This window comes from Coregonus lavaretus, assembly GCF_964263955.1.
Source record: "Coregonus lavaretus genome assembly, contig: HAP1_SCAFFOLD_2841, whole genome shotgun sequence".
Taxonomy (NCBI): Eukaryota; Metazoa; Chordata; class Actinopteri; order Salmoniformes; family Salmonidae; genus Coregonus; species Coregonus lavaretus.
The window spans coordinates 10,559-25,906 of NW_028156112.1; the positions used below are offsets into that span (position 1 = coordinate 10,559).

At 45.8% G+C, this 15,348-nt stretch overlaps 1 protein-coding gene across 1 annotated transcript; it reads right to left on the reverse strand.

Annotated features, from left to right (window-relative positions):
- Window positions 1-270: 270 nt before the first annotated feature.
- Window positions 271-14,943, reverse strand: LOC311126771 (heat shock protein beta-1-like). The gene is made up of 3 exons (XM_084200753.1): window positions 14,343-14,943; window positions 3,096-3,159; window positions 271-639 (listed from the first exon to the last, which is right to left on the reverse strand). The coding sequence occupies exons 1-3, from the start codon at window positions 14,878-14,880 to the stop codon at window positions 453-455; spliced, it is 789 nt and encodes a 262-aa protein (XP_084056879.1). The 5' UTR covers window positions 14,881-14,943; the 3' UTR covers window positions 271-452.
- Between the last annotated feature and the right edge of the window lie 405 nt (window positions 14,944-15,348).

The window sequence follows — 15,348 nt, forward strand, 5'->3', positions numbered from 1 at the left end:
CGTTCATCCACCTCTGGCCTGCTGGCCCCCCTACCTCTACGGAAGCACAGTTCCCGCTCAGCCCAGTCAAAGCTATTCGCTGCTCTGGCACCCCAATGGTGGAACAAGCTCCCCCACGACGCCAGGACAGCGGAGTCACTGACGACCTTCCGGAGACACTTGAAACCAGACCTCTTTAAAGAATACCTGGAATAGTATAACAGTAATCCTTCTACCCCCCCCCCCCCCCCCATTAAAAAAAAAGAAAAAAAAGGGTGTTTGTCCCACTGGCTATCCTAAGTTGAATGCATCAATTTGTAAGTCGCTCTGGATAAGAGCGTCTGCTAAATGACTTAAATGTAAAATGTAGATGGTGTAGATGTGTTGAGGGTGGATAGTTGAATGAGAGAGAAGGCAATCCCTCATTTACCCCCCTCCCCCCATAAATGTGTGTTTACGTGTGTGGAGTTTCTTCACTCCTCTCCGTGACGTTCGTTGCCACTTCCCTTCCTCATCATCGGCATGTCGTTGGTCTTGGTGACAGGGATGGAGATCTCTGCAGCCTTGATGGCCTGCCTGTTGAGAGGAGCCTCCACGGTCAGAACTCCCTCAGGGGACAGGGTGGACGTCACCTTCTCAGCGTCGGCCATAGGGGGCAGCCTGGAGCAGGAGGGAGAGGAGACACCGCAGCACATGGATGAAATACTTTACTGGAGGCGGACAGTGCTTTTATCTCTCGATATATATCTTCATCTTTAATGTAATCTGATACTTTATTCAGATTTCCTGGCGTCTAAACTCCAGGGGAGCACTAAGGTCCTCTGTAGCTCAGCTGGTAGAGCACGGCGCTTGTAACGCTAAGGTAGTGGGTTCGATCCCCGGGACCACCCATACACAAAAAAAAAATGTATGCACGCATGACTGTAAGTCGCTTTGGATAAAAGCGTCTGCTAAATGGCATATTATTACATTATTATAAGGGAAACAGCACAGTCAGGATACTGTACGGCACCAGATACATTGGGAATCTGTTGTCAATGTCTCACGCTCCAGGAGGAGCAAGAGGACCCAAGGAAGGAAGGAAGGCTAGTATTTGGATGCTGTCTATAAAATACTTAACTGAGACATCTTCATTTTCTTTAATGTAATTTGATTGAATCTTATTTTATTATAAGCTTTCCAGCCTTCCAGTGGGGCAGTGTTGACTCCAGATTCATGGTATGTGTAGTGTTGAATCCAGATTCATGGTATGTGTAGTGTTGACTCCAGATTCATGGTATGTGTAGTGTTGAATCCAGATTCATGGTATGTGTAGTGTTGACTCCAGATTCATGGTATGTGTAGTGTTGAATCCAGATTCATGGTATGTGTAGTGTTGAATCCAGATTCATGGTATGTGTAGTGTTGAATCCAGATTCATGGTATGTGTAGTGTTGAATCCAGATTCATGGTATGTGTAGTGTTGAATCCAGATTCATGGCATGTGTAGTGTTGAATCCAGATTCATGGTATGTGTAGTGTTGAATCCAGATTCATGGTATGTGTAGTGTTGAATCCAGATTCATGGTATGTGTAGTGTTGACTCCAGATTCATGGCATGTGTAGTGTTGACTCCAGATTCATGGTATATGTAGTGTTGACTCCAGATTCATGGTATGTGTAGTGTTGAATCCAGATTCATGGTATGTGTAGTGTTGAATCCAGATTCATGGTATGTGTAGTGTTGACTCCAGATTCATGGCATGTGTAGTGTTGACTCCAGATTCATGGTATGTGTAGTGTTGACTCCAGATTCATGGTATGTGTAGTGTTGACTCCAGATTCATGGTATGTGTAGTGTTGACTCCAGAGTCATGGTATATGTAGTGTTGACTCCAGATTCATGGTATGTGTAGTGTTGAATCCAGATTCATGGTATGTGTAGTGTTGACTCCAGATTCATGGCATGTGTAGTGTTGACTCCAGATTCATGATATGTGTAGTGTTGACTCCAGATTCATGGTATGTGTAGTGTTGAATCCAGATTCATGGTATGTGTAGTGGCCCCTGGATGGCGACAGAGTCTCGTGGAGCTCAGCTTACAGGGAAGAGGGCAGTACTATACAAACACCGTCAGTCACTGCCTTCGCTAAGCCTTCCGCTACACTCAACCCTCTACAGGCTTGACCAATCAACCGTCTACAGGCTTGACCAATCAACCGTCTACAGGCTTGACCAATCAACCCTTTACAGGCTTGACCAATCAACCCTCTACAGGCTTGACCAATCAACCGTCTACAGGCTTGACCAATCAACCGTCTACAGGCTTGACCAATCAACCCTTTACAGGCTTGACCAATCAACCCTTTACAGGCTTGACCAATCAACCCTCTACAGGCTTGACCAATCAACCCTTTACAGGCTTGACCAATCAACCCTCTACAGGCTTGACCAATCAACCAAAAGAGGCTCACAGGACCAGACCCACCACAACAGAACCACTGGAGTCTGGACTAAGCCTGCAGAATGCATAATATGCATCATATGAAGGAAAGCCTCCATGAAGCTGCCATGAAGTAGCCTAACCAAACCATTTCTATACAACTGACAAAAGTGCCAGAAGGTTTAGGAATATAACATAAATATAATATAATATAATATAATAATAATATGCCATTTAGCAGACGCTTTTATCCAAAGCGACTTACAGTCATGCGTGCATACTTTTTTTTTTTTGTGTATGGGTGGTCCCGGGGATCGAACCCACTACCTTGGCGTTACAAGCGCCGTGCTCTACCAGCTTTGTGCTCTACAAGCGCCGTGCTCTACCAGCTTTGAAATAGCTTTAAAACCTTCCAGTGAAAATGGATTTTAGTTGTTGACGAAATCAACATTGAAAGGAGTCCCGAGTCAACTTAATCTCTGAAACAAATGGGAGAGACATTATTTTGTCCAGTCACTGACAGAGGCTCTACTCCAATTATTTTAAAATGATTCCTATTTCGGCATGGTGACAAATTGTTACAACGTGTTATGCAACAGTGGTTATTTATTTGTTGTGCGGTCTTCCAGGTTATTTGACAAGAATGCAGTTGTATTGTTGTTATAAACATTGACAATGATGTTGTGTTACTTACGTGTATTTCCTGGTGAAGCATCTGGACACGAATCCATGATCGTCCTTCCTCTCCTCATGCTTGCCTGTGGACACAGAACACACACACGCCCACACACGCATGCACGCACACACATACGCCCACGCACACACACACGCACGCACACACACACACACACACACACACACACACACACACACACACACACACACACACACACACACACACACGCACACACACACACACACACACACGGATCAGTCTTGGCACTGTCTCACACACTGGGGACTGCAGTCACTTTATGTACCATGCCCATCTTATCAATGTTTATTTGAGTAAGAGCACAAGCTGTTGCCTCTCTGTCTGAACACTCCCTTGATATTTCAACACTGTTGAGGGAGCTAGTGGTTCACTCTTTAGGAGAGCCGTCTGTTCTGTTTTACCAGGGGCTGAGAATAGATGTCATGCCCCCCCCCCCCCCCCCCCCGCCCCCCTTGCCTGGTGTCGGTACTGTACATTCATGTCCCCTTTGACACGTTCACTAGCATGTTACATGTTACATGTTACATGTTAGTGCTAACTCAATCTCTTTCATCAGGTCCCTACATGCCAGGCCTGAAATACTGCCCTGCTATCTGACAGCATGTCTGTTTGTTATGACGACAGCTGAGCTGCTAATAGGAGTTTGCCACAGAGACCTGTCCCCATTTCCTGCAGGACAGCAACACTGGACAGAGTGAGTGAAAGGGCCTTTAACCAGGCATTCATCAACACTGGGGAGATAGTGTGAAAGGGCCTTTAACCAGGGCCTTTAACCAAGACCTTTAACATTTTTACATTTTACATTTTAGTCATTTAGCAGACGCTCTTATCCAGAGCGACTTACAGTTAGTGAGTGCATACGTATTTTTATTGTATTTTTTATTTATTTTTTATATACTGGCCCCCCGTGGGAAACGAATCCACATCCCTGCCGGCCAAACCCTCCCCTATCTTGGACGACACTGGACCAATTGTGCGCCGCCCATGGGTCTCCTGGTTGCGGCCGGCTGCGACAGAGCCTGGACTCGAACCAGGATCTCTAGTGGCACAGCTAGCACTGCGATGCAGTGCCTTAAGACCACTGCGCCACTCGGGACCAGAGCCCAGTATAATCCGTCTGTCTGTCCATCCTAGCGAGGTGGGAACCCCCGGTGTGGACCCCCCCGCCCCCTGAACCCTCCCCTGTCCCCCCTAAAGGACCTGTTCCTCTCCCGGCCCCTGTCCCCCCCCCGGCCGGCGTTAGGACCCCCCCGCCCCCCCCGGGATGACCCCCCTCCACGGTCTGACCAAGGCCTTTAACCAAAGCCTTTAACCAAGGCCTTTAACCAAGACCTTTAACCAAGGCCTTTAATCAAGACCTTTAACCAAGGCCTTTAACCAGAGCCTTTAACCAGGGCCTTTAACCAAGACCTTTAACCAGGGCCTTTAACCAAGACCTTTAACCAAGGCCTTTAACCAAGACCTTTAACCAAGGCCTTTAACCAAGACCTTTAACCAATGCCTTTAACCAGAGCCTTTAACCAGGGCCTTTAACCAAGACCTTTAACCAAGACCTTTAACCAAGGCCTTTAACCAGGGCCTTTAACCAGGGTCTTTACCCAGGGCCTTTAACCAGGGCCTTTAACCAAGGCCTTTAACCAGGGCCTTTAACCATGGCCTTTACTCAGGGGATTTAACCAGGGCCTTTAACCTGGGCCTTTACCCAGGGCCTTTAACCAGGCATGTATCAACACTGGGCTGTTGCAGGAGCGGGGGTTTTATTGGGGCTGAGTTTTCTCTTTGTAGTCAAGTGGGTAAAGTGGTCCCATGCAGCTCAGTTGGTAGAGCATGGCGCTTTCAACGCTGAGGTTGTGGGTTCGATTCCCATGAGGGACCAGTATGAAAATGTATGCACTCACTACTGTAGTTTGCTTTGGATAAGGGAGTCTGCTATGTGTAAAATGAAGTGCACTCTGTTCTCAAAAAAATAAACACGGGTTACTTTCGTTTCTTAAACACATCATCAGTTTATAATAACACTCATTATCAATTAGACTCAATAAAGCAGCCTCATCGTCATCGCCCAGTTTTTCAGCTTTGCTCGAAACATCAGATTCACAAGAGCCTCTATAAAAAGATTGCAGTGTTGATTCCGTGCTTTGTTGATCATAACTGTCTGCTACTAAGGACCATCTCAGAGAAAAGAACATGAATAAGTTCTGGGAGTGGACTAGCAGTTCAGAGACACGGCGAGTCAGAGTCACAGATAAATGTCCTCTCTCTCTCTGTGTATGAGTGGAGATGGGGGGCAGAGACAGAGTGGGGGTCTGGGTTCTCTCATGGATTTTCTTATATCATTATCTGTTCTCCAACATTCTTAAACAAGGTCCTTGAATGTAGTTCTTCCTCTGAAGAAGCCTAAACTAGGAACTTCCTTACCCTTCTTGGGCTACTTTTAAATTTAAATGTTTTTTTTAACCTGGGGACTCAGAATCCTTATTTTTAATCATAGTCTCTCTGGAAATACAGTCCTCCAGGTTAAGTTTTTTAGTTGGTGAGCACTCCCAACCTCGCCCTTCTAAAGTGTTTTTTGTGTGTGCACACAAATGGTTTCAACAAACCAAAGACTTTATAAGGAAGAAACAACATTTCTTTCAAGGTTGTTGGAATTCAACATGATCAAGTTTAAAGTGGTATTCCTGTACCCAATTTCTTTGGGGGAAAAGGGGGGGAAAAAACACTATCTTGCAATCTGTTGGACTGAGAGGAACCTGAAAAACCCTTCAGGCTTTTTGTCTTTGTGTTTATCTAGCCCTTTTGTGTTTTTGTGTTGGTTTTAATTGTCTTTCTAAATTCATTTTGACATTTGAATTTCTTAGATATAGAATGTAGTTGTGTTAACGTCAATATCCTACCACCCTTCTTTTCCCTATCCTCTGAGTAGATACTCTAGAAGGACAATATATCCTATCTTATCTTTTGAGGATACTACATTTCATGGAAGAACCGCTTCAGGGTGTTGGCAGACCTCCCATACCGGGGTGAGTTTTTAAATAGACAACATAGCAACAACAGGATACCAGTAAACAAAACACAGCGGAATAGGACACCAGCTGATTCAAAAGGGCAGAAACGAACAAAATAAAATATTTTAAACTTCTACAGGCTATCCATCATTCAGAGATTGTGCACAAGGCTATAGCTTCCAAGTCGTTCCCAGTTGTCATGAGCAGACAGGTGTCTAAACGTACAACTTTTATCAAACCATCTTCACCTAGATTGGAGACCGCAGAAAAGGTCAAACAGAACACTGAAAAATGGATGTAAACAAATATGGACATTTTAGGGGAGCATTATGACTCTGTCATCGCTGCTATTGTGGACCAATTGACCTCTGTTGATTTACAGGCCCTAGAGAAAGAAATTGGTTGGGGAAAGGTCGAGGTATGGGAGAAAGCTCACCCCCTCCACCATCGTATCGCTACGCACCATGGTTGGAGACCCCACTCCTGAGGGGAACAGACTAGGTGTAGCCACTGAGATCCAGTCCCCAATAACAACACAGCCTTTCCCAGGAAACCTCAGTACGCCTACTCCTCCCAGGAGAAACCCAATCACAAGGGGTTTTACTGAAGTCATTCCTAAAATCAGTTATGCTGCCGTACGTCTTCGGGCGTCAGTAAGAAGCACAGTACAGGCTGAAGTACACAGGGTGAACTCATCGCAACCTGGACTGGGGTCAGGGGTCAGATAGTGGTGTCGCTGAGGCTCATCTTAGCCCAGATCCTAACCTTTATCTTGAGGGGGAAGATAGCTCACCCTATCAACCCTTTATTAGTTGTGACCCTAACCTTGACCCTAATCATAACCACTTAGGGCAACAAGGCTTACTCGATCAACCCTTGGTTAGATCTGAGTCTAACCTTAACCCTAACCTTAACCAATCATGGGAACATGGCTTACTCCAGCACCAATCAGTTTGCTCTGGTCTTAAGCTTGACTCTGCCAATGACCCTTAGTTGGGCAATAACCCTAACCTCAACCACATAAGAGAACAAAGCTTACGACAGCAACCCTTGGTTAGCTCTAATTTTGATATTAATCTAAACCAGTCAGGGCAACATGGCTCACTCCAGTACCCCCCAGTTGGTTCCGGCCTTAGTATTGACTCTGGCCTAGAATCTAACCTTAACCACGCAGGTGGAGACAGCTCACTTCAGAACCTTCAGCACTCTAACAACGAACCTGGCAGTTTACAGACTGATGTTATGATTTTTAATTTCAATTTTGAGCTGGGAACCTTAGATGACGCCCCACCCCCCTCGACTCCAGTGACTTCAGGCATAGAAATAAGCGGGACAGTTACTAGTAATGTTGTGGTAATTATGTCTGACGACATTTCTCTCTCCCCTTCCCCCTGTATAGATGGCGTGTTGGCACCTGGAGGGGTGCAGCCAAACACTCTCTCCTATGCATCACACACACCACATACACACCAACTTCCAGTGGTGGCCCTCACTGAGAACGAAATGATGAAGGGTCATTCTGATATAAAGCAAATGCTGACAGGAAACACCCATTCTGAGTCCTCAGATTTCTCCAACAGCAGGGTTTCCACCACTTCTTTCACTACTGATACTGAAACTTTCAGTACTGCTCGCTTCCGGAGACCTACACGACACGCCAGTTCAACTAATAAAAGAAGGGATTGGTCAACAGAGATAAATAAACCGATTGTGATAATAGGAGCATCGAATCTGTCGAAAATCTGTAAAGATAATAACGCATTAGTACAAGTGGATAGTTTTCCTAGTGCAGAAATCCGTCACATTGTGGGAGTAAAAAAAAAAACTGGAGCCCCAGGAAACGACTCAAGAGGTTCTATTTGCGTTGGGGTATAACAACTGTCTTAGTTTTAATCATGTTGAGGTCAACCACCAAAAAACAGCTCCAGCAGCTTTTGGGTCTGGCTAAGAAGATCTTCCCCCATGCCGAGGTCTTCTGGTCACTGATACAATTTTCAGATCAATTGGCAGAGAGACAGCAGGCACTTATCAGACAGACAAATGAAATCACCAAGCGATATCGTAGGGCGCTGACTGGGGTGCATGAGTGTAATTTTAGGGTGGAATCTCGTGATCCGGTCCATTGGACTGCGGAGACTGCAGATCAGCTGCTAGAGTCATGGCTTAAACAGTTAAACTAGAGGTTTGGAAAACGGGAGAACCCGCCCCCCACCCAGTCTAATATTCTTAATTTGTCTCTGACATTTACATTACGAGAATCAGAGAGGGATTTGCTTGAGAGGGGACTTACTTTTATTCCTACAACTTTTACGACGGACAGGGGGGTTCTGAGAAGGGACCTGCACTCGTATCACAGACGTATGAACATTTTTGGATTATTATGATTATACTTCAGATTCAACACCGATACCATTTATTGAAATATCAAAATGGGAACCCGAGTTGGCCTCTATTTCACAGCCAATACAAAGGCTCCTTGGGCAGGATATAGAAGCCTTTTCTAGTATCTCATATCGAAAAGTGGATAAGGACAATCTGACTGAAGAATTACGGATAGCGTTAAAGAATTGAAGGAAAATCATTACGTAGTGATAAAACCAGCAGATAACGGTTCAAAAATAGTAATTTTGGATCAAACACAATACTTAATAGAGGCGAAAAGACGGTTGAACAATGTTCAGCACTATAGATCACTACCACGTTCCTTACAGCTTGAAACTCAGAGGAAGATTAGAGAAATCATAAAAGATCTATATAAAGATAAGTATATTTAGTCCAAACAAATGTGTTATCTGCATGGCCCTGACACGCCTAGGGCGCGAAAGTTCTACCTACTGTTCAAAATCCATAAAAACCCAGGTTCATGGACGGTTCCCTTCCAGATTACCCCCTGGCCGTCCCATTGTTTCTGATCGCGGGAGTGAATCATGTAATGTGGCAGAGTATATTGATTCCTTTCTCAATCCCTTCTCTCAGAAGCACCCCAGTCATGTAAAGGGTACCTATGCATTTGTTAATAAGCTTAGAGAAATGGGAGTTACCTTCTGGAGCAATGTTATTCTCGATTGATGTAGACTCACTATACACTAATACTGACACTCAATTAGGATTTAGGGCAGGGATACAAATAGACCAGATGAGGCTATCCTTTCTTTCTTAGAACTGGGACTAACGCGGAATGACTTTGAATTTGATTACAAAACACTACTTGCAAATCTCAGGTACTGCAACGGGGAAGAAGTTTGCTCGTGCGAGTGCCAACATTTACATGGCCGATTGGGAGCAGACGGTCTTCACTACCTCGTGTGCAAAAAAACGTCCATCCATTTACACGCGGTACTTGGATGATATCTTTGGGGTTTGGTGCCACTCGGTGGGGGAGTTTGTACACTTTATAGATATTTTGAATGGACATCACCCCTCGATTACAGTTTTTGTACAACGTACAACCTCAAAAGATTGAATTTCTTGATACCGAAGTTTTTATGATGCCAGGCCATGATGATAGAAAACTCTTGGGGACTAGAGTATATTTCAAACGGACCGACACACATGCATTGTTACATACGACTAGTTATCATCCTAAACACACTTATAGGGGTCTTACTAAGTTTCAACTTATAAGATTTAACAGAACACGTACAAAAAATTAAGACGTCGAGGCAGCTACACGGATACTCTTTAAAGCACTCAGACATAGGGGCAACACCAAGATATTTCTAGGCACAGTCAAAGCAGAGGTGAAGAGGGGCCTTGAGCGTGGGGAACCTCCTAGCCAGTCCAATGAGCTTGACATTATTCAATTTTTTCGAAACCCTCAATGAAGCTTAACTCTATTGTTAAGAAACATTTTGAGGAGACACAGAACCGATTTAAACCGTTGAAACCGCAGGTAGCTTAGTGGTTAAGAGCGTTGTGCCAGTAACCTAAAAGGTTGCTGGTTCTAATCCCTGAGCTGACTAGGTGAAAAATCTGTCGATGTGCCCTTGAGCAAGGCACTTAACCCTAATTGCTCATGTAAGTCGCTCTGGATAAGAGCGTCTACTAAAATGTAAATTAATTTCAGCATTTAGGAGAAACAAGAACCGTAAAGACATTTTGGTGAATGCTTCCCTGGGTAGTGTGGAAGTGCAGGTTAACCCTCATTTTAGATGTATCAAATACCTGGAAAATAAATATATGGGAATGGGGGCTCCGGTGTGGCAAAACTTCCAGCTGGAGTCATCCAATCTTCTTTATGTGATGGAATGTAAAGTATGTAACAAACTGTATGTAGGAGAACCCCAAAATCAATTACTGAAACGTTTAAAACAACACATGTATTGCATAGAGAGAATGGATAAAATGACAGAATCATATGTAACCTTTCGTACACATGGAAAAGAGAACATATCTATCTCTGGCCTGGAGTCGGGGGGGGGGGGGGGGGGGGGGGTGTCCAAGACCCAAAGACTGGCAGCAGAGAAAAGGTGGATTAACAAATTGGGCACACTTGCCCCCACCGGTCTCAACGAGATTGACCAGAGTCCCTTTGTGGATCTTGACCAGTCCCTTTGTGGATCTTGACCAGTCCCTTTGTGGATCTTGACCAGAGTCCCTTTGTGGATCTTGACCAGTCCCTTTGTGGATCTTGACCAGTCCCTTTGTGGATCTTGACCAGTCCCTTTGTGGATCTTGACCAGTCCCTTTGTGGATCTTGACCAGTCCCTTTGTGGATCTTGACCAGAGTCCCTTTGTGGATCTTGACCAGTCCCTTTGTGGATCTTGACCAGTCCCTTTGTGGATCTTGACCAGAGTCCCTTTGTGGATCTTGACCAGTCCCTTTGTGGATCTTGACCAGTCCCTTTGTGGATCTTACTCCAACCAGAAAAATATTTTTGATATTTTTGATGTTGTTTGTGTGCGAAGGTGACACTGACTGTACCAAATAACCTCCTACCCAATTTTAATAGATCCCCTATTAAAAATATTTCTTACAATTTCTATTTTCTTATTTAATTGATGATGTATTTATTTAGTATTCATTCTTATTTTGATGGGATTTCATTGTATTTCTTTTATTTGCATGATAACGGAATATGGTTCTTCCTCTTTTTAAAACTTAAAAGCAGGCTATTTTGATTTCTTAACCCCTCCTCTTAATAGACTTGTTTGAATAATTAACACTTGTTTATTTATATTTGCCAACATCAGCACTTATAACCTTTTGAGGTAAAAAAACAAACATATATTCATTAATTAATTTATCCATTTATATTTGTTATGATTTTGAGGATCTAAATGTTTTGAGGATTGGTGTTGTTGGTGTCATCTCCTCCCAACTAAAAGACAATCTTGTCTAGTTTACAAACATTTCATACATGTCAAATGCCATGCACCTGGCCATGATAGCCCAGTGGTTGGAGCATGAAGAAAGTTAGTTTTAAGTTGTTGGTTCGAATCCCCCAGGGGAAGGGGAAAATAAATATATATTTTGGGTGTTCCATTGAGAAAGGCACTTGGCGCCAACTGTTTTATGGTACGCTGTTGATAGAAATTCAGGCCATCTAGTGACCATTAACAAAAATTTCAGGGAACTACCCTTTATTCTGGTTGGAAGTTTTTAGCTTTCTGGTACCACTTCACCTATTGTTACAATGTCTTAAAATAGTACCTTGGTTTTATCTTGAGGTTCATAAAATGAGTGGGGTAATTGTCTATGTGCCTGTGCACCCTGTACTCCTTGTGGGTAACAGTTTTTGTCCCCTTACCTAACCCTAACACCCTGTGTTTGATACCATTCCAAGGTCACCCTCCCCAATTAAGGTGCTATCAACCTCCTGTGGCTGAAACTAATGTTACGCTCACTGTCCTCCACAACACAGCAACATTCACTGTCCTCCATGGCACAGCAACACATTTACATCATTTAGCAGACGCTCTTATCCAGAGCGACTTACAGTTAGTGAGTGCATACATTATTTTTTAAAAATTGGCCCCCCGTGGGAATCAAACCCACAACCCTGGCGTTGCAAACGCCATGCTCTACCAACTGAGCTACATCCCTGCCGGCCATTCCCTCCCCTACCCTGGACGACGCTGGGCCAATTGTGCGCCGCCCGGTCGCGGCCGGCTACGACAGAGCCTAGATTCGAACCAGGATCTCTAGTGGCACAGCTAGCACTGCGATGCAGTGCCTTAGACCACTGCGCCACTCGGGAGGTCTACACACCTTACTGTCCTCCATGGCAACACCTCACTGTCCTCCATGACACAACAACACCTCACTGTCCTCCATGGCAACATCTCACTGTCCTCCATGACACAGCAACACCTTACTGTCCTCCATGGCAACACCTCACTGTCCTCCATGGCACAGCAACACCTCACTGTCCTCCATGGCACAGAAACACCTCACTGTCCTCCATGGCACAGCAACACCTCACTGTCCTCCATGGCACAGCAACACCTTACTGTCCTCCATGGCAACACCTTACTGTCCCCCATGGCAACAACTCACTGTCCTCCATGGCAACATCTCACTGTCCTCCATGGCAACATCTCACTGTCCTCCATGGCACAGCAACACCTTACTGTCCTCCATGGCAACACCTCACTGTCCTCCATGGCAACATCTCACTGTCCTCCATGGCACAGCAACACCTTACTGTCCTCCATGGCACAGCAACACCTCACTGTCCTCCATGGCAACATTTCACTGTCCTCCATGGCAACACCTCACTGTCCTCCATGGCAACATCTCACTGTCCTCCATGGCACAGCAACACCTTACTGTCCTCCATGGCACAGCAACACCTCACTGTCCTCCATGGCAACATTTCACTGTCCTCCATGGCAACACATTACTGTCCTCCATGGCACAGCAACACCTCACTTACTAAGCCAAGTGAAACACTATGTGTACTTAGTAGTATTTAGTAAGTGAGACATCTCATGTGCCTCATTCATTAAATGCAGGTCATATACAGGTAACTGCCAAAATAAAGGAAACACTTGAGTATATGAGGGATACAAAGTATATTGAAAGGAGGTGTTTCCACACAGGTGTGGTTCCTGAGTTAATTAAGCAATTAACACCCCATGATTAGGGTCATACATGATTAGGGTCATGTATAAAAATGTCCAGTTGCCCATTATTGTGGCTACGATGGCTAGAAGAAGAGATCTCAGTGAAATTGAAAGAGGGGTCTCATAGGAGCGTAGGGGGTTTAGAGTGAGTGTGTGTCTCAGTCACCAGATCTCAACCTAATTGAACACTTATGGGAGATTCTGGAGCGGCGCCTGAGACAGCGTTTTCCGCCACCATCAACAAAACACCAAATGATGGAATTTCTCGTGGAAGAATGATGTCACATCCCTCCAATAGAGTTCCAGACACTTGTAGAATCAATGCCAAGGTGCATTGAAGCGGTTCTGGCTTGTGGTGGCCCAAGACCCTATTAAGACACTTTATGTTGGTGTTTCCTTTATTTTGGGGACTATTGCAGCGAGCAATGGCCAGCGTACTACACAAGGTCATCTCTCGTTAAATCATCAATACGCGCTAAAATCACCGGCACAGCTGATCTCAATTGCAACCATCATTGGCCAGTGGCCACCGAATTACCGCTCCTTAGTCCTGATTTCATGGCCGGCGCCAGAACGAACCAGTTGGACGGGCATTTGATTTCCATTGCTGCCAAACATTTTCAAGACTATTTCGCCCTCTGGTGGGTATTATCATTGGAACAAATTAATCTCGTTTATTTTTTTTGCTAAGTGCGCGGCCAGACTAATCCGTGGAGAACGGACACCAAATTAGAACAGATGAATTTTGGTCCATTGTCCGTGCGCGTGTGGAGTGTGTGACGTATAACGCCTTCTAATTCTAATTGGCTAAACGGATGGTCACGTGTCCGTCGGCCCATCAAAAGTTCAACTCATCTGAACCTTTTGTGCGTGAAAACGGATGGAAATTGTATGGATCTACGCTGACTGTCAACGTACAACTCCCATTGAAAAAGCATTGGAAATCAGAGCGAGAAATACGGAGACAGAGAGTTTTAGACAGACAGAGACAGAGATAGAGAGGCAGAGAGACACACAGAGACAGAGACAGACATAGCCAAAGCCAGAGACAGACACAGCCAAAGCCAGAGACAGACACAGCCAAAGCCAGAGACAGACATAGCCAAAGCCAGAGACAGACACAGAGCGAGATCTCCAGATAAGAGCTACTCACCAGTGATCTCCACCACGCCATCCTTGGTCTTGATCACCAGCTCTTCAGGGGAGAAGTGGTTGACGTCCAGAGTGACCTTCCAGGCTTCCTGGGTCTGCTTGATCTCAGACATGCCAGAGCTGAGCTGGCGGGAGAGGGCACGGGCGTACGATGCTGCCCCAGCCTGAGCCATCATGGGGGCCTGTGCGATCACAGGGCCCTGGGGCATCACGGCAGCCTGCATCATGGCACTATGCAGGGGGGACATCACAGGGCTCTGGGGCATCATGGCAGCCTGCATCATGGCACTATGCAGGGGGGACATCACAGGACTCTGGGAGATCATGGAGGGTATGAATCCAGCAGTGGACATGTCGGGGCCAAGGGCGGATGGGCGCATGTAGCCGGGCCAGTGGGCGCTGGGGAAGGTGGGGAACTCCTCAGGGAGGGCGGGCATGCCGAAGGCCTGGTCAAAGAGCTGGCTGCCCTGGTACCAGTCACGGAAGGGGTCCCAGCTGGGGGTGTGGAGCAGGCTGAAGGGGATACGTCTCTCTGTCATGGTTGCTGGAGGAAGAGGAGTAGTACTGTAGTAGTAGTAGAGCTGTGGGGCTGGCTGTGGGGCTGGATGTGGGGCTGGCTGGCTTGTTGGCTGTGGGGCTGGCTGGCTGGCTGTGGGGCTGGCTGGCTGGCTGGATGTGGGGCTGGCTGGCTGGTTGTGGGGCTGGCTGGCTGGCTGTGGGGCTGGCTGGCTGGCCGGCTGTAGATGCCTTTGGTTGGTCTCTCTCAAACTTCCACTGAAAGTTCTGTCTGCTCCTCGGCTGAAGGCTTTTTATAAACACAGCCACAGCCCACCTCTCGTCAACACTGTCACTGACTCTCTCCCCCACACCTCCCTCACACAGATATTTATAGAAGGAACTAGAATGTCTATTCATGGCAGATGTAGCACTAGAATGGAATCTAATTCCAAGGCCCTCCCATCGATCACTCTAACACAGCTGCCCAGCACTCTATTTCACCCCCCGTC